This window comes from Thunnus albacares, chromosome 8 (assembly GCF_914725855.1).
Source record: "Thunnus albacares chromosome 8, fThuAlb1.1, whole genome shotgun sequence".
NCBI classification, from domain to species: Eukaryota; Metazoa; Chordata; class Actinopteri; order Scombriformes; family Scombridae; genus Thunnus; species Thunnus albacares.
Window position 1 is genome coordinate 16900226 of NC_058113.1, and position 24636 is coordinate 16924861.

The 24636-nt window shown below is 41.1% G+C and overlaps 1 protein-coding gene across 1 annotated transcript; it reads right to left on the bottom strand.

Moving 5' to 3' along the window:
- Positions 1-391: 391 nt before the first annotated feature.
- chn2 (chimerin 2) lies at positions 392-22731 on the bottom strand. Its single transcript, XM_044359902.1, has 13 exons — positions 22027-22731; positions 14829-14867; positions 13014-13069; positions 11326-11357; positions 10951-11064; positions 10513-10783; positions 6060-6143; positions 4935-5019; positions 3271-3444; positions 2973-3050; positions 2614-2751; positions 2412-2517; positions 392-1953 (listed from the first exon to the last, which is right to left on the bottom strand). Exons 1-13 carry the CDS (start codon positions 22073-22075, stop codon positions 1782-1784), a joined length of 1398 nt encoding a protein of 465 aa, XP_044215837.1. The 5' UTR covers positions 22076-22731; the 3' UTR covers positions 392-1781.
- Positions 22732-24636: the final 1905 nt, after the last annotated feature.

Below are 24636 nucleotides of genomic sequence, written 5' to 3' on the forward strand. Positions count from 1 at the left end.
ATCCCATGACAGTTTTCTTACTAGAGAAATATTGGAGGTGAATAGGGATAGCATCATTGTGTTGCAGTCTTTTCCTGCTCAAATTACATTTTTATGTAGGCTGATAAGCTCCAGCTCATAAACTTCTGACACATTTAATACTAACCATTGAAGCAGGAAGATAGAATCCAAACACTGGTGCAACTATGTGTCCTCTCACAAAGAACGTCTCTGTTTTTCTCACCACTGCAGTTCATTAAGTATCTGCCAAAATTCCACACTACTGACCACACCTACAGGTGAAACTGGACGAGTGGGAAGGTTATATGCTAAAACAGATATAGAGATAACAGATAAGACATTCTTGGTAAAAAAAAAAAAAAAATCTTTGGCAAGGATATGGCAACAGCTGTCACAAGAAAAAAAGTTTTTAATCACACACTTGTGATTCACCGTGCTTCAGGCTACTAGCAATCATCACTTGCACGGGGCATTTCTTCTGCTTGAACCACTCACACATCCATCAAGGTGTGGTAAGATCATGTTAAATCGCTGAGTAAACTGTGGAGCAACATTTTGAAAAACTGCAATAGTTCACACTATTTTAAATGGAAGTCTTACATCCTTTAATCAATCATCATTTGATAAATTACACTTTTTAATTGCAACCATCACAAAAATACATTTTGATAAAATGGATTTGTAAAAAGGATTAACTTAATCACATTAAAACCAACTGAGAAAGAAACATGCTTGGTACAGTTGTAGTATGACCTTTAACTTCTATGGCGCTGTGAAGTGGATGGCAACTACTGCTGCACCAAGCGATGTTACTGGCATACATGAAGGAAAAAAATGGGCCAAAATCTTATTGTTTTTACTTGAAAATATCCCAAATTACAGCATGTAAACTGAAATGCTGCCAAACTGGCAACCAACATGTATATGGAAGAGCTTTTCTCATATCGTGCAGAGGCGGCAAAATGACATGTGAATTAAAATGACCAGAATTTAATCCACCTGTGTATTCCTCACCGTAAAATGAAAATGGTAGATCAACAAACTGCAGCTCTCCTGACTTTTCTTTTCTATTTTGAGCTGTTTTGCATTTAGACATCAATTTAACAAACATCATTCTCAACAGTATATATTATTGTGACAAAGGAACATGATGCAGAATAAAAGACAAAAATAAACATCTATACAAAATAAATCTTTACACATGTTGCAAAAAAGTGCTTCATGAGCGACCAATTGTCTCGTCTTTCATTTTTAGTACACACAGTGAAAATACTGATCATCACATGATCTGATTTTATCTACAATGAAAAGGATCCACATTGTTACATTTCAAATTTTAACCAGTGTTCCCACGGAAACCACAATATGCACATGTCATGTGGGAACGTTAACTTGGCTGCTGCTATGAGGTTCGGTTTACACAGCACCAGACCTTCACCGATTGACGATACACAGCGCTGTCATCATGACTGAGTCTACACCAGGTAGTGACAGTCCTCAAATTAAAGACAGGAGGAAACAGCACTGTAGGTAGTTAAACATACTTTCCTTATATAAAAATGATGGTCTTGGCTGAGTATGAAAACCCCAAAACTTACAGTAACAAGACAATGTCAACACTAAACCAACTTCAACCAAAACAGTCATGCGAGAAACAAGCTTTTCAAGTTGAATTTGATTACAAACTACTCTGAAACTTCATCAAGGTGGCTTGAATTTCCTCTTTGACAGAATAAATAATTGTCCTTTGTTTCTGCTGTAAGGTCTGCATGCCTCAGTCCTTAGAATAAGACATCTTCATGCTCTATCATAAGCTGCACCACTAGTTTCTGCTGCCTCATGTCATTCAGGGTTGCCAAGGCATTCTGCTCTGGTGGCTGCATAAGTGTTGGACCAAAGACGATCCCCAGGTTCTCAGCATTCATTAAATTGTCCTTTTCGAACATTGTCACCCTGTAAAAAAACATAAGAAGAAGATAACTTGTATGTCAGGCAAAATACAAGTGACACAACAGTGAAATGTTTTAGAATAAATGAATGTGCTTTTCTTTTGGGATCATTTCCCATCATTATTCTATAATTTCCCATGAAAAACCCATGAAAAGACCAAAAGCAACAATGTGTTAGTCTATCTCTAAATATATTTCATGCTGTTAATATGTACAGCAGTAGGATGGTTTAAAATAAATAACATGTTCATTGTATTAGTTTTTGGACAACAATGGACCTCTATGGGACAATGGAATAACAGAATACTGGTTATTAAGATCAATTCATGGTTGATTTTGGTCTTTACATATTCATTTGGATAATACAAAAAATATACAATATTGTCAGCCTTACCCTTTCAATGAAACAAACAAAAAAATTGCAATTTCTTATATTGATGACATATGTGTGTAGGAACTGACCTCTTGAGGTGAGCCATCAGGTAACGTAATGTCTCATAGTGAGCTGGGGGAAGCTGCAGCAAACCCTCGTGGATGCCCTCAAGTCTGGATTCAGCATTTGGAAGTTCTGCATTACGTTAGTAATATGATTAGTATAAGAGCACTGCAGAGTACCAGTAACACAGTAATGGCATGGAATAGCTCAGAGAGGAGGAGCTCTTACTTGCGGCTTGAATAAATTTGGAGTACAAGTCAAACGTAATGACTGGAATGGGAAGGTCTCTTAAGTAGAGCTTCAAAGCACCAGCGATGATGTTGATGTCTGCATAGGCACTGGCACTGATGTCAGCCTTTTCACCATCTGTTGATAAAAGTAGAAAATGCATGACTAACATGTACATTTATACTCTGATTCGAAAATAAATAAGAGCTTATTGTGACTGTGGACGTCACATAGTAATAGCAAGTACTATTTCAGGCTGTCCTGCAGCTGAAACAAGCTTCTTATTTCAAATGATGAACCCGTGAACTAAAACCTCAGAGACATAGATCCCGGAGCAAAGAAATCTGACGTCAACAAACCTCGGTCAAAGGCAAGCCTCACGTCCTCTATGTGCTCTGAGAAGCCAGACACCCGGTAGAGACCTTCAGATTTCATACCTGAAACAAAAACATCGGAAGCTTGTCTCATTTTTCTCTAATGGTCCCACACTGCTGTGTAGACATAGAAAATGAGTCTAACAAATGGTGCAATGACATTCCTTATCATTAGTAATGACAGAACATTTGAATGTTTGGCTTGGACAAACTTCATATTGTACTTTTTTTCTCTGAAGTGACCGATGGGGTTGAATGTGGTCACTGATTATTTGCATTTTACCTCTGAGCTCTATCTCTCGAATACACATGTCCACCACCATGGGTCTAGTCGTGTTATGAGCCTTGACAAGCGTAGTGAGGTCACAGCTAAACACTTTCTTTATCCTGCGCAGGTCCGGCTGGCAGTCACTGGGAACCAGTTTGGAGCACTGTTTGTGTACATTCAGCCCACAATCTAGAGGAGCAAAAGTGAGATAAACAGTGAGAGAGAGAGAGAGAGATTAGCTTCAGACTGATAACACAACCATCACAGCAGGCTTAAGACAGCAGTTTGAAAAGGTTTCCAAGAGTCAGTGATAAACTGCACTGTCAGACAGCAGTCTAGTGTTCTGCGCCAAAGGTAGATAACAGCAAACATGTCAGCATGGGCGGGTGTCTTGTTGTTTTAGTCACATGGAGTGTGCTGGACAGCAGGTGAGAGCAGGGTGTGTGTGAGAAGTACGCCTGCTTGTGTGGCAGCACAGCTTGAAGTGAAGGTTTAGAAGGAGCCGTACTTTTAATGGGGACAAAAATCTTTGGAATTCGTCCAGTGGATGTACTCTGACGGCCGCACTTGCCCCCAAGGATTACATTGCAGCCCGTTTTGCAGCTGCCAGCTGAAGCGATCTCGCTCAATTCTGGACCAATTCCCCATTAGTCGCTAAGACCCCAAATGGTGGGAAAATAGGCCAGGTTGATAGATACTGAAATTACCCTTTAAGATGGGGGTATCTGAGGTAAATCGTTCATCACAAAGACATTTTTACTGCCTGAGCGACGTTAACGCTGGTCGGTTGATTGGGGTCCTCGCTCTCAGTCAGAGCTCGCAGAGAGAGTGTACAAGGAGATAAGAAAAAAAATAGAGGCTAAACAGAGAGTGAAAGAGGACAAAGAAGTCTCTCCTGCTTCCCATAGCACATGAGGTGTCTGATGATACCAGTGTTTGCCTCTGGCTTATCAGCATGGCAAATGTCTCAACAACAAACACTCTGTTTAGGGAGAAAGCAAGAAAGTCCACCAATGTGCGCATCAGTTTCAGGACTGTTTCTGTGCAGTGAACAAATCTTGTGACCAAGGAGGTCTTGAAAACCCCACTGAACACTAATACGCAATCAATCACTTAGTTCTGCTGCTATATTTGGTCAACAACTACATCTGACCTGTGTTTGGCCTGCATTCATCATAGCTAAGACATTTACATGTTTTATTTGTAGTGATTTCTGTTGATAGAGAAACATAACTTAAATTTTGATATAAATGATGTCAGCATACTGGCCCTTGCATAGTGCGTTAAGGAATTAGAAAAAAGCATGTAAAAACAACAAGTTCCCTTTGATTTTGGTGTGACTGCAATTAAATATTCTCAAGAGGAAGAAGATGCAAAACAAGTGACAGCAGTTCGATTATATAAATGCATCTGTGCCTCACTGTCTCTCTCTCAAGAATGTGCTTTGATGAGTCACTGACTCATCTCAACTTGTTTGTCACAGATATAACAGGAAAATGTTAAATAACCATGAAAAGGGACATAATCAAACCACCAATTCAAATGGGGGAAAAAAAAACGTTTTCAGAGAAATTATGCAACTCAAACATCAGATCGTTCATTACTTGTGTAATCCATGACTTACATGACATTCTTTGTGTAATCAAACATGCAATTTTGAGGTCAGAGCATATAGTTACCTGAGCAGCGGACACCCTGGGCGATGAGGCCCCACATGAAGTTGGCACAGTACTCGCACCAGTGCGGCCCTCGAAAGGTATGTACCTGGAAATAGAGACGACACGGTTACACGCACACACACACACACACACACACACACACACACACACAAACACACAGCAAGTATTGCAAGACATTGCTGTGTCCAATCCAAACAGGAGAACTTCCCTTTTGATGGTTTGGACAGAGATTACTTTGTGATCCCAAGCTACAGTGGATGGGACCCCCTCGCCAAATGAGAGCATTTGTATATACAAGGCAGATTAAGGGATTTACTATAATGTGTCTGGCATCTGCTCCTGGGCAATCGGATACATGCTGCCCAGCAAAGAGGCAAGCCTGCAAGTCAAAATAACAGATGTACACCCACTGTGTACCCTAAAAACACTGATAAGATGACAAATGGAGACACACCTGTGTGCAGTGAACGTGAGCACACACACACACACACACACACTTTCAATAGGTAGTAGGAGACTGATGAGTGAAGTGGGCATATGGCAGGTGGTGAGTAGAAAGGTTTTTGTTCTTTTTCAAAGGGGTAGCATACAAAAAGCTGGGGGTCTTTATAACCTGCCTGTTAACTGAAACCCAAGATACAATTGCAAGAATGTTTAGGTTCCTGGGGGCAAGCTATCCCTGTATATTAAATTCTTTTTTTCTGTGACATAACTCTCTCTTGCTTTCTACAATGAACTATGCACTTGCAATGGCAATTGTATAACATGTTTCAACTCTAAAACTGCTTTAAAAATTCAGCAGCCTAAAAAAAAGACTCTAAGGGCTTTAAAATCAATGATAATCAATGTGCTCGGCTGTTAATGGGTTGTGGTACAGTGTATCCATTAGCTGCCCTCAGTGCATATGGGTGTCAGCTGTATGTGTTCTCATCAAAACAACACAGCAAATGTTTGAGGCAGGCAAAACCACATCAGTAGGGATTGTTTTGTCATTGCAGAAAACTGTGAGAGCTAATAGAAAACTGCTGACAATGTATTCATTTTTCAGGGAGAAATGCAAACAAAGATGTAATAAATTATGGACAGCAGCGCTGAAGCGACCAAACTTTAAAAAAAGCAACTCACCTTAAAGTTGTGGATCTTCTCATAGGAGCACTGCTTCTCCTGTGTGTCTTTCAAGGCACTCCGCCGCACCAGAGGTGAGGAAATCTGTGGACAGGAGGCCAACAGTTTAATAGGCTTCCACAAAAGTGTTCCCTTGCTGCCCAGTTTGACTCCCAGAGCCAAAGCCAGCAGCTCCTGTCGCTTCCTCTCTTGTCTTTTAGTCTTGTGGGTTATCAGCTCCCCTCCTAAACCTCCTCGGTTTTCTTCAGCTTCCATGCTCGACTGCTCGGGTTCCCACAGACTCTCCATCTCCTCTTGTGAAAGGTGTGGTGGGGAGACGTGGGCGCTGTGCAGCAGACGCTGCCGGCAACAGCCCAGGGCAGAGGCAGCAGCTACACTCCACTCCCCTCTGACCCAGGAGGGCGACTGATGACAGCCTGCACGGGGTTGGCTCTGCATCTGCTCTGAATCCAGTGGCAGCAGTGAGCAAGAAGAGCAGGGGGAACAGGACCGGTAGTGGGCGGCCTGACGGCAGGAGTGTGCCTCACACAATGGCCCTCTTTCACACGCCCAGTAAGGAAAGCGAGAGAGAACAGGGTCCCTGATGGGGAGGGGCCAGAAGGTTGAGAGTGAGGGCGGTCGGGTGCTGTCAGGACCACTTCACACAGCTCAACAGCTCTGTAAAGCAGGATCAATAGTGCATACGCCCTCTTTACAACGGAGAGCACACTCCCATTAGCACACTGCCTTCCGGACACACTCCACTTAACTGGAGATAATTCTCTCAGTCAGCGCTGGGTCTCCTAAACGGGTCACTGGCCTGCTCAGAGACAAACTCAAGATTCTTTGGCCTGACAGAGCCGAAGCTATGTCCTCCTAATTCAAAAACAGATCTTGACCTCCAGCTATGTCAGTCGGCTGGTGGAATTCCCCACACTGATGTCCAGACGGGCTCCTCCAGACACTCTGACTGCAGACTACTCCCGCCAATCACAATCAGTTGTCTCAGAAGACCAGCAGAGCCAGACCATCGACTTGGATTGGGAGGGATTACTGCCATAATCCTTAACACAGGGAATAATCCCAAAGTGCCCAAATCCAAGTAAAATCCTATAGGAAGCTCATTGCACGTCTGCAGCCATGAAGTATTTTGTCAGTGGGGGGCTGTTGCTATGTTCATGCTTTATTTGTCCCTATTAGCTCTACTTTGCACACAAACAGTAAACAGGACCACATGGCAGTCTTCTAATTAATTAACAAGCTCTGAACAGAGTAACATGACACTGACAGCAGTGCAAACTCCACACAAACACACACACAAACACACACACAAAGGTTGAACTGATTTATAAAACAGTGAATAAAGGTCAGGAAGCCAGTAAGTATTGGATTTGTGTTGATACAGAGCTGGAGTGAAAGCAGAGTGGTGGGGAGAGGAAAAGCCCCAAAGGGCAACTGCAAAGCTGAGATAAAATGAAAGGATTGGCAGCTTACAGACTGACAGACACAGAAGCAAAGTAAAAATACTGCTGTGGGCCTTTTGTGTACCAGCTATGTGTTTTTTGTCTCAGATGTCCTGGGCAACAGTAAACTGGCTGATAGCTGCATGAGTGACAGGACAGGTGAAGATATTTGTCGTTGTGGTTGACATTCTTTGAAAAGACCTACACATACCATCCCATTCCATACAATTCAGCTCTGCAGCTAAGTCAGAGGGGACAGATGAGGAATGGACCACTCAGAGATATTTTAGCCTTGCGAGGTAGGAGGGAGGGTGATGGGAGTTCAGCGCTCTTTGTCTGCAGGCAGATGGCTTCTTGTCTCTTAAAGAAGAGTGTGGAAGAAAGGACACAAAAGGTGGTCACACAACAAGCTCCGCTTTCTTTTCATTGGCTTGGCTCTTTTATTCCCGCGAGCCTTTGTGAGGGCACAGCTGATTGGACTCTGTTATGAGTGACTATTGGAATCATGGGAAAAAAAGCACAGTGGGCATTGACACAGTAAGACAGCAGGACGCAAATACTCACATCCTAAACAAAACAGCCCTAACAACATCTCTAACAAGCAGAAAAATAGACACACTGTGAAGGGTATAGCAGGCAGAAGATATCCCATTATTCAAAAGTGGAAGAAACTGACACTTTTGTCTTCAATAGGAACACTGGAATTGTATTTGTAGCATTTTCATGTATTTGGGGCTGGAAAAAAAGCAAACTTACAAAACTGCATGTGGAGATGTTTAACATTTTACAACTGAAAGATGTAAGTAACTGTTTTTGCATTGTTATACAATTTCATGCTATAAAAAAAAATGCAAAAACAGCTATTTCCGGGTAAAACAGGTAATTATCCTGACAAAAAACACAACAATTTCTTTGGAAATCTTTCCAATGCATGCAATCTGACCAGCCTGTCGATCGCCCCGCTGCGATTCAACCAGAGTGGTGAGTGTTAGGAGGAATGTGGCAAGAGGTCTGGCAACTGAGCAAATTCCTACACATGCAAAGAGAAGAACACTCAGGAGTTTGATCTACGGGTCAAGTCAAGTACTCCTCTCACCTTCTGAGCATTTTAATTACACAAGTAGTTGCAGTCATGGCAATATGGAGGTATCAACCTGACACTGAGTAAATACATGCATATGTTGACTCTACAGTGAAGCCACTGTGCCGCTAATGCCTCAGGGCGTGGCTGGTGTAATTGGTAAACACGAAATTCAAAAGGCCACTACAGATTCGAGCCATCAGACCAGGCCTCTGCTCCTCAGATGCATAATATTCAAGCAGACAGAAAACTTTTTTCTTCCTTCTCTCGCTCTTTTGGAAGTGATTGGCAGGTGGTTTTCAAATGCTGCCTGACAAAGCTTACCATCATCACAGCTGTCTCTGACTCAGATCCTTGTGTACAAAACTTGGCAGAAGGAATATGAAGTCACAAATTCAAAAGCGCCTAGATAACTGACTGTCTGACATTTAGCTAGAGACATGCTCCAGATTTACTTGCCAAAGGCAGGTTAATGTAGTTTGCAGTCCATAAAATTTCAAACATTATAGCTGCAAATCAAACAGAGAGCAACACTGGTTGGTATTTTTAAATAAAGCATTGTATGTTAAGCAGACATAAGTTAGTTTACATGTCTGTGAGGGCACTTCTCTGTTTCACAGGCTCCCTAGAGGTTAATAGTGGCATGTGTAGCACTGAGAAACCACTGTAAGTCAATGGACTACTGACTGATTGATGGCCATTAGGTCAAAAATGGCTGCATTAATGGCCTATGTCTCAAGTTACAGAGACAAAACTGAAGAATGTTGTTAATAATACTGCAACTGATGCTCCTGCTGACAGGGCTGTCGTGTGTCTGTCAAGCACTGACTGTCAAGATGACAAACTGTGGGCTGACATTTTGAAGACAAAGTACCCCTAAAGCAATGACTGTTGTCTTTATGTTGAGAGACAAATAAAGGATACAGCTCATGAAATAAAATGTCTTTGAAGGCTGAGAGAACACATCTGTTAATAAGAGGGGCTTGGTGTGAATTTAAGTACCATCATCAAACCCAAAAAGGAGGAGGATACAAGTTAAGATTGCCACCTAGTGGAGGGATAGTTGAGATTCTTCCACCAGAAAGAAAACAGACTTTCCTCGTTCTTTACTGGTAAATTATTTGCAGACTATTATCTGACAACAACATCACGAGTGCTGATGAATACAATGTGCAATTTGTCTCACCCAAGATCAGCGTGTCTGATATGCGTGGCACGCAGAGCAAAGTCCCAGTCCCCTTGGTCATCATTACCTTTCAGAGGAGGCAACGAAGCATGGCAGCGGTGAACACACCCAGGGGCTACAGAGGGATAATGTATATCTCACTCACAGGACAAAGTGTCCTCTCAGAAACACTCTCATCCTACTGGAAATGTACTAAAAATGTTCAGCAGCATGGAAGTAGATCACAATCATGGTATTATACAGGGTCTATTAAAGTGCCCAAGGACATGTACCAAAGCACAGTGTGCATGTACTGAGATTTTTTTTTCTAAATAAAATGTCTTGCTTTAGAAACATAAAAACACCTAATCATAAAATGATTCTGGCCTATTATGACTAGCTTTTTAAAGTATTGTAGGTTACTGAAGACTTTGAATAATGAGAGAAAGGCAAATTAATAACCTGTAACCAGCAAATGTTTGACGTTTTAGCTTGTTTAATCATTAAAACAAGTAACTGATTATCAAAATTGTTGAAAAATTTCTGCCTAACCAATTCGTTTTCTTATCATTTTAGCTCTGGATGAAGAGCAGGCCAGCTTCACAACAGCATCTATGACGTAGTGTCTTGCTCAAAGAGTGAGTGTAGACGCTTGAACTCCGGTCCTCCAGTTGACAAACAGGTTCCCTATTCATTACACCGCCTTCAGTGCACCAAAAAAGTACACTTAATAGAACTTGTGACATGTGCAGGCATTAACCTCACCCTTTCATCCCTCTGGAAGGTGACCCTGCGCGGTTCTGTGCGTCCGCGGCTCAACCTGTGCACCATCTTGTCCTTGAGCAGTGAGGTGTAGCCGAGGTGTTCGTAGATAGGGTTTGTGGTCATTTTGGCGATGTACTCTGCAGCCTTGGTCTCGATGTAGAGAGTGATGAGGGCGTCTGTTACGAGGTCATGGACCGACTCGAACCTCTTCTCCCCGACAAAGTGCTTCCCATCATAGAACAGTCTGTAGTTGAGGGTCTGGTGTCCAAATCTAGATTGAGACACATAGACAAGGATGTAGGTGAATACAGTGAGGAGGAGAGATAAGCAGAGGTTGAATCGGTTGAGTGGCTGAGTAAAAGTGAAGAAGCAGGAGACTAGGCGAGCACCGGGCCGACCTTTCAGAGATCCTGTGCTGCATACTGATAGTGCTGGTACCTTAAGGCCAAGGTGTGAGACCCTGGCTGTCTTTGGCTCTCCCTGATGAGGTATGAACCCTCTGCTCCCCCAAGCAGCTCATCTGCATATTCTCGAGAGATCACGCCATGAAATCTGTGAAAAACGACACAGTGGGATATAACTCACCCTCCCGTTATAGTCTGTCCTCAAACACACAGAGATTTACATTTTAGATGTTAAACTTAGGCTCTTAATCTCAACATCCTACCAGGGCAAAGAGACACACATAAAATACACCCACTTAAACCCTAACCACATCTGATACAAGGCAATAATGATAAATAAAACCATTCTCTGCACAGTAATATTTGAGAAAAGGCATAAAAATGAGGACAGTAATTAAGTTACACTCACTCTCTGCCATAGTATTTGGGTCTGCTCTCCATCTGCAAACCAGAGAAGACATATTTGCTGGAGCGATATGATATGAAAGCTCAATTAAACGGCTTTGCAAATTGTTCTTGCAATTACTGTGTGAAAGATAAAGGCCTCGCCACCACAGGACAGATGATCTCCATCTGTGCTCCCACGTATATTCACGGCTACCAAACCATAAAGCCAAATCACAGAGTGTGGAGACGAATTAGAGGCAGTGCAAGAAAACAGCTGGTGACAGATTGCCAGCTGTAAAGTGTTAATATTTAGTATTTTACTGTGTCACAACAGAGTGTGTTATGTGTCTGCATTACAAATGTTGTACAGGATATATGGCTAAAAAAATGATTTTGCATCTTGTACTCCATATGAACATATAAAGTACATATGAAAGTACTTTTTCTGGCTTTGTTCCGTTAATGTTTTAGAGCACTATCAATGTTTAACACTACTAACATATTCACTTGAAAGAAAAATACTGAATAATGGACAAGTTCATCATTTAGACCCTCTGTCAACACAAAGACAGTGAAAAACGTCATCGCAGATGATAGTGTGTGCAGTAAAATTCAGTTATGATCACATTTGATTTATGAGAACACTTTGGTAAAATGTAAAACACCATTAACCTCACATAGCCAGTCCCAGACATTCACTTTGCTCCCCATAGTGTGGCAAGACTCAAAATAGGATGGGACATGCATCATTTCTGGTAGGCTGTACAGTTGGAGATTGACAGTTTTCTCAGTTAGGGCAGTAACTTTGTTCCATTAGCAGATGAAACTTCAGCTGAGGGAAGTCTACACTGTCTGCAATTCTTAAGTGCCCTTGCTTCTTGCATCCAGTTGCTATACTTGGTGCTATGAACACATCAGATGATTGACCGTTCTATCCATCAGCACAGACCTTTCCTACATATGACTGATGAACAAATTGACCAGTTGCTGCTAAACAAATGTTGCAATTATTTTATTGGTGTCATAGTAGACTAAAAAGACATGGTGAGTGTTGGACATGGTGATCTGTTTAACTGAAATAAGTACCACCTACAGTAGTTGTTCATGACATTTGGAAGTTTCAGTAAGCAGCGGCTCACTTTCCATATTCAACTGATTGGTCCGACTTCCAGCTGCCAGGCTCAATCATTTCTCAGTTTTCCAGGCTTAAACCTGAGAGTGAAAAATGAGTTTGACAGATATAGTGGGGCAATAGTCTGGTAAACTGGTTTTAAGGCTGGAAAAAACCCTCTTGCTCTTAAGAAGATATAAATGGGGCCAGCAGGAGGTTCCCACATATCCAATAGTTATTTTTGACATTTGACAATCATAAAAACATAATGAACACCATCACAGGATGGTGCTCACTCATTACATGTATGTTACGAGAATATTCCAGCTTCATGTTCCACCAGAACCTTTATAGTTGATTCTCATGTGACTTTTTGTGTCTGCGGTTCGTGTATTTAATTTCAACTGCATACAGCTCTCTGATATGAAGTATTAGAGATTTTCTCTGTTTGAACCTTGGAAACAGCAAAGATGAACTGACATTTGATATTATATTTGACATTTTAAAGACAGAGTGGTAAATCGAAAATATGAAACTAATCATTAATCATTCAGCCAGTTACAGTAGCCTATTTTATACAGATTTACAGATATACTGACCTCCTGAGGACATGTGATCCTCTTTGGTCTCGGGGCTTCCTGCTGTAGCTGGTACACTGTTAGAGAAACACATGGATGTTAATTAAGGCCTGCTGCCCTTTTGAGCTCTGCACACAGCTCAGTGTAAGTTGTAATTACGTACACATAATGGATTTCTGTCCAAAAATAACACCCTCAATGCACACTTAAGAGGAAGTTAACTAAATGATGCAGAACAGCTTTGATTCACTGGCCTGTACTGAAAATACTGCTCTGACTCAGTGCAAAGGTAACAAGGTACAAAAGTAGCCATTAGCTTGTGTGTGCAAGGCTAAGCAGTCAGTGTTTTACACGACGAGAGCCATATATCTGCAATCCATTTGTGCGAATTAAGACCTGTTGTGTGTGTACCTAATGTGCACTTACAAGTGCACACTGTTCCTTTTGACTGCAAAACCCATATACTTACACTCAGAAATACACACGTGCAGCAAATCAAAGCCCTCTACTCTACCTCTCTGTTAGACGCACTGCACGTATTAGGAGAAATGGAAGGAAATCAGTGAAGCAAAGTGAAAATGGAATTGAGGGATTTGCAGGAGGCAGAGTAATCACCACAAACACCCCAGCAGCCTCACAGAATTAGCGCATTTACAATTACTGATTAAAAAGTGAGAGAGGGAAAATACTGCTGCTGCTTTCCAGAACTAGAAGAAAATATTGCCACAGAAGAAGAATACGTGACTGTGTGTTTGTGTGTGTTTTTTTTTTCTTCAAATCAATTTTTTAATCCTTCATGTGTCTGCAACTGGAGTCATTTATCTCTATTTTGACATAATGCCACAATTCCTTTCCACTTCCTATATAAAAACCCTGCAATAATAATAGAATAGCAGTCTTTACTGTTTTGTGCTGTACTGCACTCATCTTGGATACCAGCTTGGCAGTGCATAACCTTGTAAGATGTGGATGAGGATGGATGACTACGACAGTGTGTCCTCATTACTAACAGCCGGTACAACAGCGAAGAAATTGCTGTGTGGGGTTGAGCTAAGTCCTCGCTGCAGCAGCTTCTACAGGCAGGGGAAGGAAGACTCCTGACTGTGAATTTTCATGTTTTGTCAGGCTGACTTAAGCCAACCAGCAAGATCTGGACATCATCCATTCCTATGACACAGTGAGCTCTAAAAATACCTCAGTAGAGAACCAGAGAATTCAGGAGAAGATGGGAGACTTCATAAAAACAGCGTTATTGGAAAATTATACAGAGGAGACATTTAATTACTGGAAAACATGAAAGCCATAAACTGTAATTGGTTAAATAAAATGTTATCACTCTAAGGACCGCCACAGTTTCCATTTTCACTCGTCTAGCTCTTCAGCAGAAACGATTTGTGCTCTGCTTTAACACACCCATCAAATATATTCTGAGGAGTCAACCCATTTCCTCCCACATGGCAAAAACATTGTATAATGAGGTGGGTGTTTTGAGGACTCCATTTTAGCTGAACCTCTTTACAGGTAAAAAATCTTATTTTCCTGGGTGATATTAACCTATTTTACTGAGAGAGACGCTTTGCGTTTGTGGGTATGTGAATGTGTTGTGTGGGCGAGTGGTTCTCTGTCTGCCTTTTGTGCTTGTGTGTGGAGCTTTTTGGAAACTGCAGCGTATCTAATTGTACTATGAACACCAAAACCCAATTTTTCCATGTATGGAAAAATGTCTCCTTCTTATTTATAGATCACAAATATAACCGTGCTGTCATTTCGCACACTAAAGGCCAAAGTCAGGTTTAAACATTGCTAATCAACATAGAAAATTGATTAATTACTCACAGTAGGACTTCCATATGGGCGGCTGGTAATCCTCAGGGTCTGTAAAACACAAAAACAAAGCAGGTTTCTGTAATGAACTCACTGTGGTGTTAATAGACTGTGCCATGTTTTCTCTCATTTAAAATCTGCATTTCTATCCTTTTCCCAGTGGACTGACTGTGAGCCCTTCACTATGGTTATGTCACTATTGTTTATCTCTCTGTTATAATTATGAATATGGATTCACAATGTGCAGCTGCCGCTGGAGATGCTCCAGTAAATACACTTCTAATCAGTGTCTCTGCTTCAAGGACAATCAATACAGATGTCTGCTTGTTTTGCTAAACATTGTGTCGGCTCACACCTGATCTATATTGCCCACCGGCGGGGTCCCAAAAACATATCTCTGCTCTGAGGTAAGATTACAAACACACTGATCAAAATTACAGGCAGTGTATATGGTGGCTGATTTATGATTGTGAAAACATTCCTGAAATATTTGATGGATGTTATATTAGCTTGATATGAGAGGAGAGGTGATGACGCAGAATGCCCTGCAGCAGCTGATAATTTACTGTAGTGCCCACTGGGTGAACTAAAGACTTTAGGACTTCTGCTGTACTAAATTGTCAGTAACGTAATAAAATGCCTGGCACTCGTCATGACACAAAGGGTGTAAAACATTTTTATGCATAATATAATAATGATGTTGACAAAAACTTTCTCTACTCCAGGTCCAACTTACTTGTTGTTTCCGAAGTTTTTTTTTTTTAAAAAAACCACATCTCACTGATCAACTCCATCTGCTGAGGAAGGCCACGTGATGTGGTTGAAAGTTTCATGAACAGCAAATAAGTAGGAGCTTGTGTTGAAAAGTATTTGTCAAGCTGTTGTTTCCGAGGTCAAGAATAAACCTTCAAACTCATGATTCTGTTTTTCTTACAAATATTATATTCATATGAGTTTGAAGAGAACATCAGCTTTTGCATTGCAGTTGTTTTGTCATTTGTTAAAAAATCCTACACTGGATATGGATATGAAGTAATAACCTTTTGCTCTAAAAATACCTCTAATGAAACTTACTAGTAATAATTTAATGCTATTAAAAGTATTCAGAGATTTCATAACAGGTTTATACAGAAAGATTTAACTGCTTATCTAAAAGTCACTACATCTACTGCACGTTCAGTATGCCTCACACTGTGAGATGGGCTGGGTGAACCCGATCACATCAGTCATGGTGGCGTGTAGCTATCAGATAAACTGATGATGCTTTATGCCAAATGCACATAACAGCTGCTATGAGAGTAAATTATTCTTTGGGCTCTCAGAAGTTTAGTGTAATATCTCTCATTAAAGTGCCAGCCCCGCCGCTGAAAGCCTCAACTGACTGTGTGAACAATGAATCACATCGGTCCAAAAGATACATGTTGTTCATCTAAAACATTCCTTTGCACTCATCAGCAAACCTGCACCACACCCCTCTGGCCAGAGGGGAAGAAATGAAACATACCTGAATCTGTTTGATGCAAACCAGTGAGCACTTGTTGGTTGTGTATACTGAGGTACAGACAGCAAAAAAAGTGACTCATGTATAGCATCAGTGTTAAAACTGTATCATTAAACCTCTCTTAAAGTCTCTGTATATATTCTTGTGCTATTTTGGGCTATCTAACTGATGACACTTAAAGAGTTGGCAATTATTGTATTTGCTTCATGCTGTTCTCTCTATTGGTGTTACTGTTCTCTATTCTCTGCTTGCCACAACAGGAGCTTGATTGGAAGTTGGTTGCAACATTATCAAACATACTAAAAACGCTCATTATTGCTTCTCATTATAAAACGATTCCTTTTGGAAAGAAATGACTTTATCGCAAGGGAAACAAAACATAGGTGCATATGATCAGATACTGACTAATTAACTGGATGATGAAGAGGCAGCTCAACTGAGAGGTGGATGTTTTAAGGGTAAATGTTGTTTGCTAAAACCCTCCACAGAATATTTGCCTTCACATACAACTGAACAGCCTTCAGGCTCCGTTTGCAGACGTGTGGCCAAACTGCCTTGGAAAATGTATTGTTTTAACATTGAGGCTTTGTCGCTGTGCATTGCACGGGCAACAGTCTGAAAGATTTATTCCACTGCGGCTTGTATAAAGAATGTGATTTCATCTGGTTGGCTGCCAAATATTCTCTTTTCGATCTGATTCTTTTTAATGACGAATAGTATTTCGGTCTGGAATTCTGCAGCAGCTTCAGCTGAGAAAAAGGGAGCTCTTAAGGGTTGATTCTGATGAAAACACTGGCACACACTTGTACAAACATTCACGCACGAGCAAATACATTAGGCTACACTATACCTTCACACACACCAACACACACACACACATACGTCCGCAAGCACGCACAGGCACATAAGCACACACAGAAATCCAAAGAACATCAAAAAGAATTTCTAAGTAGCTCAGAGTTTGTCTTATGATCAGGGAAAATTTATAATTCTAGCGCAGCCAGCGGGCTCTTCCCCCCTGTAGAAACAGCTATTAATTGTGGTGCCCTCCATTACTCACCAGTCAGAGGAATTCAATAAAATAATTACCGGCGGGTGTTTGCTCATGTGACAAAGAGAATATGTGATGAATAAAGATCAAGCTTGCCCCGACTTTTATCCCCTGAGATAACGTCTGCTCTAGAGTCTGTGCACATGCAAAAAAAAAACTCAACTTCAGCACATAAAACACTTAACTGTGTAGAGATGGTAATAGGTAGATGGCTGACAACACATATATAGAACATTTTATGCAGGATCATTTTGGCTCATTGTAGTGAAAAAAGGCAGCTGCCACCAGAGAAGCAGGTGTCTGTGTAGATATATCTAATTTATCCAGATAGTATGATGTGTGATGCACATAAAACTGCTCTATTTAAAGGTGACAAAACAAGTAAAACAGTTTTATTTTGACTTAAAAAGCTACTATTCGCCTGTGGCCCTACATCCAAATAATCACAAAAACAACAAATACCAGCAGAAACAAGAGCATCTGGTATTTGTGAGAGTAATGTTACATGGCTGGAAATGTCATAATGCATATTTATTTGCGGTGAGACAGGCTCTCTGAGTGTGAGCCCGGAGATTTCTCTCTCTAACAACTTGAATGGTGCCAAAGGGAAAGGTGTTTACACTATTTTTTTTGATAGACTACACCAACAGGATAGACTGGAGGTAATTAGTGGTTACATTTCTTTTAACAACACAGACACAGAAACCTCATCGCTGTTTGTGCATTTGAGTTGTTTTCTGTTGTTTTAACAATGAAAATCACACAAAGCTCACTTAAAACGTCTGCCAATATGTTGAAATGCAAAATTTATTCTGGACTTAAGTGACAGCATCTATCCTGTGTTCCTAGTACTTGCTACTAATTCATTCTAGATGTCAGTGTGAGTCTGCAAACACATGAAGTGCAGTCTTGCAAGTTGCGCAGCTGTCACTGCACCATATATCTTGTGTACTTTGCGAGATGCTGGCAAGACGTGCATCTACTCTAGCAGCTGAAAGGAAAAAACGTATAAAACAGACGTCTTCAAATCCAAACTGAAAACCTGATCACCTTGTCAGCCTCAAAGCTTCACACACTTGAGTCTTTTTCGTGTAGAATAAAGTAAGACCAGCACCTGTTCATCTGTGGGGGGCTGTTTGAGTGGCAGAGGGTGAATGAGTTTATGGTCTTTTATTTGTATTGGTGCGTCTCCAAACTTATTTTTTTCATTTCAGGTTATGAGTGTGCTAGGCAATAACATCTTTTGTTACTCTTCTCTGCTGTCCAGAGTGACTGTGAAGGCGCTGCTGAATACTGACACTGACCCTAGGCATCATTCTTAACATGACCTTGATGAAGCTATGATGATGATAAAAACCATGTTGGCATTGATGTACTGCAAGATCACCAAATATTTCACCTCAGAATTTTTACTGTTTCTATTATGTGTTTTTTTTTCTGCTCTACTAGAACTAAAGAAGCTATTTGGAATGGGTGAAATACCTTCATCTTCATAAAAAAGTCCTGTTACTCCTGTTAGATCGATTATGCTACTATCATGCTATCATGCTACTTAGATGATTTAGATGACTCTACACAGACTTATGTGCCAATGCGTTTTTATTTGCCAATTTCCAATACTTGGTTGTCCTGGGAGGAGGATTCCTTTCCTCCCAAGTCCTTCCTACATCTTCAGTATTTTCAGGTGAAGTTACAAATGTGATTAAACATGGCTGATTTGAGTTGGCCATTTGATGAACACAAAATTATAATTTAATTAATTATAATTTAATGTATATCTTAAAGGCTCAATTTAACCTAGATGTTAGGTTTGGTCACAAAATGACACACAGACACAAACACATTCTGGAGTACATCTGAGCATCACATGCAGACCCTCACGCAAAGACACACACACACACACACACACACATACTTGACTGTCCTGTCAGTGGGATGCAGCAGAGCTGCAGCAGGGAAACCATCTGTGTCTCACCCTGGTCCAAGACAAGCATTTCAACACTGTGTTTGTGTTGACCAGATAGTATGTGACAGGTATGAGGGTGCCTCTCTGGAGTGTGTTTGTGTGCTACTACTGGACGCCCTTAGTCAAACTGTGTGCTGTTTACATAAACTGTAGGTGAGTTTACATTAGGGAGAGTGTAATTCTGTAATTTGATTCTGGCCTTGCCTTTTGTCTCCCACTGAGAGAGTCTACTCTTGTAATTAATAGTGGACTGATTAGTGGCGTATACTACCCACAACCAGATCTAAATCACTGAGGGACAAACTTGCCCCCTCACTGATGCTGCAAAACATGCAAATAATTTCATTAAGTCACTCAGTACTCCTGTCACTAATCCTACATGATTCACGGTGGGAAGGATGGGAAATGAAGGTAGTGGAAAGACTTTGAGGTGAACAGCAGCGTTTGCAAGAAACATGCGCAGGATCGTGTTGAGCAGACAGCCTCTCTGTAATACATGGCTGTAATTCTGCCGCCCTGACCAATTTTGTCATTTAAGGCCTCGAGCAGAAGGCATACTTTCATGCTCTATCCCTCAATTTAATTTCAAAGCTTTATTTCCTGGAGCCGTCTGGCAAATGGTGCGCTGCTGGTACAGTACATGCTTCTATGCCCACCCATGCCAAGAATGTGTAGGGATCTCCCTGATCTAGACGAGTAGCCAGAAATTATTCTTTCCAGGGAAAGGAAGAGGTATGTTGCAAACATGTTGCAATCCCTTCAGTTTGGGCATTTAGAACTGCCCTCAAAAATACAGGTTACATCTATTATTTGTCACCTGTGTTTTAAGGCTGTAGCTAAAGATTGTGCGCATATAGCGCTGTCTACACATTCCTGCCCTTGTTGTTTTAATTATTTGCGGAGATACATCAATATTATTACCATCATCACCATCATAATCAGCACAAAAACCTGCCTTCAGTGCCTTTCGTTAGTCTCCCCAGATAAGTTGGATGAACTTTATTACACACTCTCCCCCCAAAAACAGCCTCAAAACAAGACTAATCATTAGCAGCAGCTGAAATAACTACAGAAACAGCACTTTCTTTGCAGCCAGAATAGACGACCAAATATGGAGCAGAAATTTTGCAGCGAGATTCATTTTCGAGTCATACAGCGCGCCTCATAGACAAGATTATTCAAATGTTGTGTCTGACTGCCAAAGAGCTCTGCATGAAAATAATAATACCCTTGTGACAACCACTTCATCCCTGGCAGCAGCACAGCTTGTAACCTCTGATAATTATATTGAGAGCCCAACAGTAATGACAACCCTCCACTGCCACAGAGAGAAAAGACTTTCCTCTTAAAGCAGCAGTGGTCAAACAGTACAATCTGCTGCTTTCTGAGACGCACACATGAGATAATGCTTCGTGAAACATGTGGTTACCGCAGGCTATATCAGCTTGGAACAACTTGTCTGTCCGTCCCGTTGGGCAGTACCTTGGGAAATGTGACTCCACTGTGTGGTGTGGTGTGGTGTGGTTGGGAAGCAGAGAGAGAAAGAAAGTACAACAAACACTGTATATACTATGTTCTTACTCTGTAATCAACCTATAGTTTAACCATGAAGTGCTAAGTTTGAATATGCTGGAAGGTGGGAAAACGTACTCTAGCTCTGCACATTTTCTACATGTGACTAATATTGGTGGAAACAGCAAACATAAAACCAAAGTGCTGAGCCTGGTATTATAAACAGCCTCTCCCTACTCGTCCCACACACTGTCTCTCTTTCTCACACACACATAGGCTACACACACATACACAAGCGTCTGGTTGTTGATGGGGCTTCCAGATCAAACAGCGCTGTGATAGTGGAGTTTGTACTTTATACCCTAGCAAACATGAATGACACGCTTTATCAACACAGAATTGAAACAAGCATGGAGCTGCTATACTGTATCACTCTGGGTTTGTTTAAACAGCTGCTGACATATTTTTCTGTTCTCTTCGGGGGAAAATTGGACCCTGAAATTGAAATATATTGGTGCTAATTGCTGAACTGTAGGTGGATTTTTATAGGAGTTTTGTGCACACTATAGCAGTATATGCAACTGTATTATGTCACTGGGCTATAACATATTAAGGAATTTCACTAAAGAGCCTGGTGCTGCGTTTTTTTGGAAAATGGTAGACTACACATGCCAAAGATAATCCTTGAAGCCGGCCAAGTGGAAAGTCAACGAGGAAATTATGGAGATGATTGGCAATCTAATGATAACATCCAAAACCCAACGTCACACTGGCTGCGTCTCACAACCTTACAATCCCTCTGCACACGAAACAACGCATCCTTCCCCCTCTTGATGTTTTCCACCGCTGCATGCAGCTGTTAACAGATGGGGATGCTTTCCACTTATCGTTAATCCTGAACCACAGCAGTCACTGGTGGCTACTTTAACAATATGTTTGTTTAATGTTCAATTTGCAAGTGCGGATAAAGAAATAAACAGATGTCACATTTCCTGATGTATATATGATGAGCGTATGTTAGGGAGGGCTTTTAAAAAAGTTTGATTTAAGTCAAATACAAGCAAATACACAGACACATGAAATTATAAAGCCTTTTCATTATTGATATTATTTGAATTATTATCATTATTCAGTACTAGTCTCGGTGTCTAGTTAGAGTCTGGGTTATGTGAACTCTTACCAGAGGACACAGATGAACCTGAGAGGCTTGAGTTACTGGATGCTGCCATCCCAGCCCGTTTCACGGCTCGCGGTTATTCCCGTTTGGCCAAGGTGCGCTCACAGCAGCTCGTCCCTGGCGGCGGTGCCTCCATTTCACTCACGTCCCAATGTGCTTCACCTCTGACGGCTGCACCGGTGTGACTATTTCATGTCTCGCTTCGTCCCGAGTCTGTCTGAATCCGTCGATCCTCGCTTTGCCGTGCGCCTCGGCTTGAGGAGCTGGAGGTGCCGCCGCCACAGATAAAAATAGTCAAGGCAACCAACAGGGACATATGCTCCGTGGATCAGTTTCTCCAAAGCGTTTCCTCACGTCGGACAGACTATATAGGTCGATATTCTATATTACCATGTAGAAATCAGTTATGGTTTCCATGTGCCACTTTAAGGCTTGTAATAAACACACTACACTGCAGAGACGCGCCTTCTTAAAGTGAAAGTTTGGAGCAGGGTTGCCAGATGAAAGCAATCTCGACTGGCAAAAGCAGCCCCAAAACAAACGACTTATAGGTTCTGTGCGAAATCCAAAACAGGCGTTACTTTTTTTTCCCCCTTGAAACGCACGGACACATTAGATTCATACAAAGGCCAAACCGGCTGAACCACACCGTTCCAGCTATGGCATCTTTCATCAGATGTCATGTTAAGTCATGTTAAGTGATATGATCCAGAATGAATCAGAAGATGTGTATTGCGCCATCTGGTGGGGCTGCTCTCTCACCTCACCTTTCAAAGGGTTCACAGAGTACAGACAGAAGATGGATGTCTACAGAATTTGAAGAGGGGTTTTAAACCCAATTCCCAGTTTCTGCCTCTTTCTGTCTCCAGTGTATGTCTTACTCATCACTATAGGGCTGGATATTGCCTACAACCTCACGATACATAACATATCACGATACAGAGGCCACGATATGATACGTATTGTAATACACGTTGATTTTGAATAAATGACCATGTGTAAGAGCCATTGTTGTTGTTTTGTTTGGTAAACCTCCTGTCACTTGGGAGAGCAGGGCTGCTGTCAATTAGGCAGAGGTTAATATAATCAAAGGGTTACTTGAACAGTTGTTGCTGACTTAGGAGAAGTGAACAGTTTTTTGACCGTGCAGTAATGTTTGTGAATGAATATTATGTTTTCTTTTGTCTATATTTGGGGAATGAACTTATTACAGAGAAAATTGGATGTACTCTGTTTTGGAAAAGTAATAAATTGCCTTTGTGTTGGAAACAGTGGACATTTCATCATTTTTGCATGTGTCAAAACAAAATCCGCAACCGTTGTGGCCTTTTTTGATAGGCAACGGGGTCACTACACCATGTCCTACACAGAATTTACTACAACAGCTCTTCTTTATTATTCTGTTAAGGCAAAGTCTTAAGGAACACACAGCTTAAAACACTTAAAATTCAGGCCCACAGAGATCTTAAAAGTAAAATAAAATATTCTGTTTTTAATACCAGAGTTATTAATAAATGCAACAATAAAATGGCCTTTTCTGTTGTCTCTTATGCTTTTAGTTTTTTGATGCAACAATATTCTGATTTGACTTGACTTTAAGTGCACTTCTACTTGCTGTAAGAATGTCCACCTGACATATCAGTTCTTTTATAAAAAAAATAATATTATGAAATAATTATATAATAATATTAATTACAAAATAATATTACAATAATATAATAAAAATAATATTAATAACAATACATAACAAACAAAGAGGCCTTGTATCGGCAGCTAAGGCTTAACATGTTTTCAGATTTTCCTGCAGAAACAACAGTTTATCAACATGCTCAGGTTTCAGAGCACTTCTCTGAGCTGTAACTATTTCTCCCCTCCAAGGAAGAAATGCAACAAGGTAGAAGAGTCAAGGAAAAACTGCCATTCAGCCAATAGTTTGCTTGTGCCAAAAATGGTCTCAGGTTTAATGCCTGGAGTCATAGGTTAATTCTGGGCAGGGCAGTCAAACACCTACACTCCCTTCTCCCTAACTAATACCTCGGTTTGCTTGTGCAATGTTGTTAATCCCCAACTGCTCCAAGGGAGCTGCTCGATCAGGTGGCCAACAAATAAGACTGTGTGTTTGCACTGGCCAGTTTCCAGGAGTGTGTGCAACTAAACCTATAAGCAAATAAAATGTTGAGAAATAGAACAAAACAAAAAGAGTTGAGCCAGCACCAAGGCAGAGTTTGAAAACCTGAGGCTCATCAAGATCAAGGCAAAAATGTCTCAAAACATACAACTAGGATATATATATGATATCTAAAATGCACACCAAGAAACACTTCGTGAAATCAACTTCCACTTATTTTAATTTTTCACCCGGTTTTGTAAGCAGTGGATGAGTGGTGTCGCAGTCCTTTTCCTCCTCACCTGAGCTTTCACACTGCTGCCAACCTCTTGACACGTCAAAGCAGGAAACACACAAGTATGATTAATGACATGAATATGAATGAACATGAATCCATTTATGTCTGCAGTTCCTGTATTGGCTTTATGGGACGGAGCCATCGTTAATGTAATAAGTTACACCTGTGCTCCTTTCTGCCATTACAATCAAAATGTCTGCAGTGAAAA

What these genes read in the sequence shown, in the direction of transcription:
- chn2 (XM_044359902.1), bottom strand. Translation starts at nt 22,075, where the DNA reads ATGGCAGCATCCAGTAACTCAAGCCTCTCAGGTTCATCTGTGTCCTCT. An exon ending in AGAAGATCCACAACTTTAAG is followed by an intron (nt 5,020 to 6,059) that starts GTGAGTTGCTTT and finishes CTCTATTTCCAG; the next exon opens with GTACATACCTTTCGAGGGCC. An exon ending in CAAATTTATTCAAGCCGCAA is followed by an intron (nt 2,518 to 2,613) that starts GTAAGAGCTCCT and finishes AACGTAATGCAG; the next exon opens with AACTTCCAAATGCTGAATCC.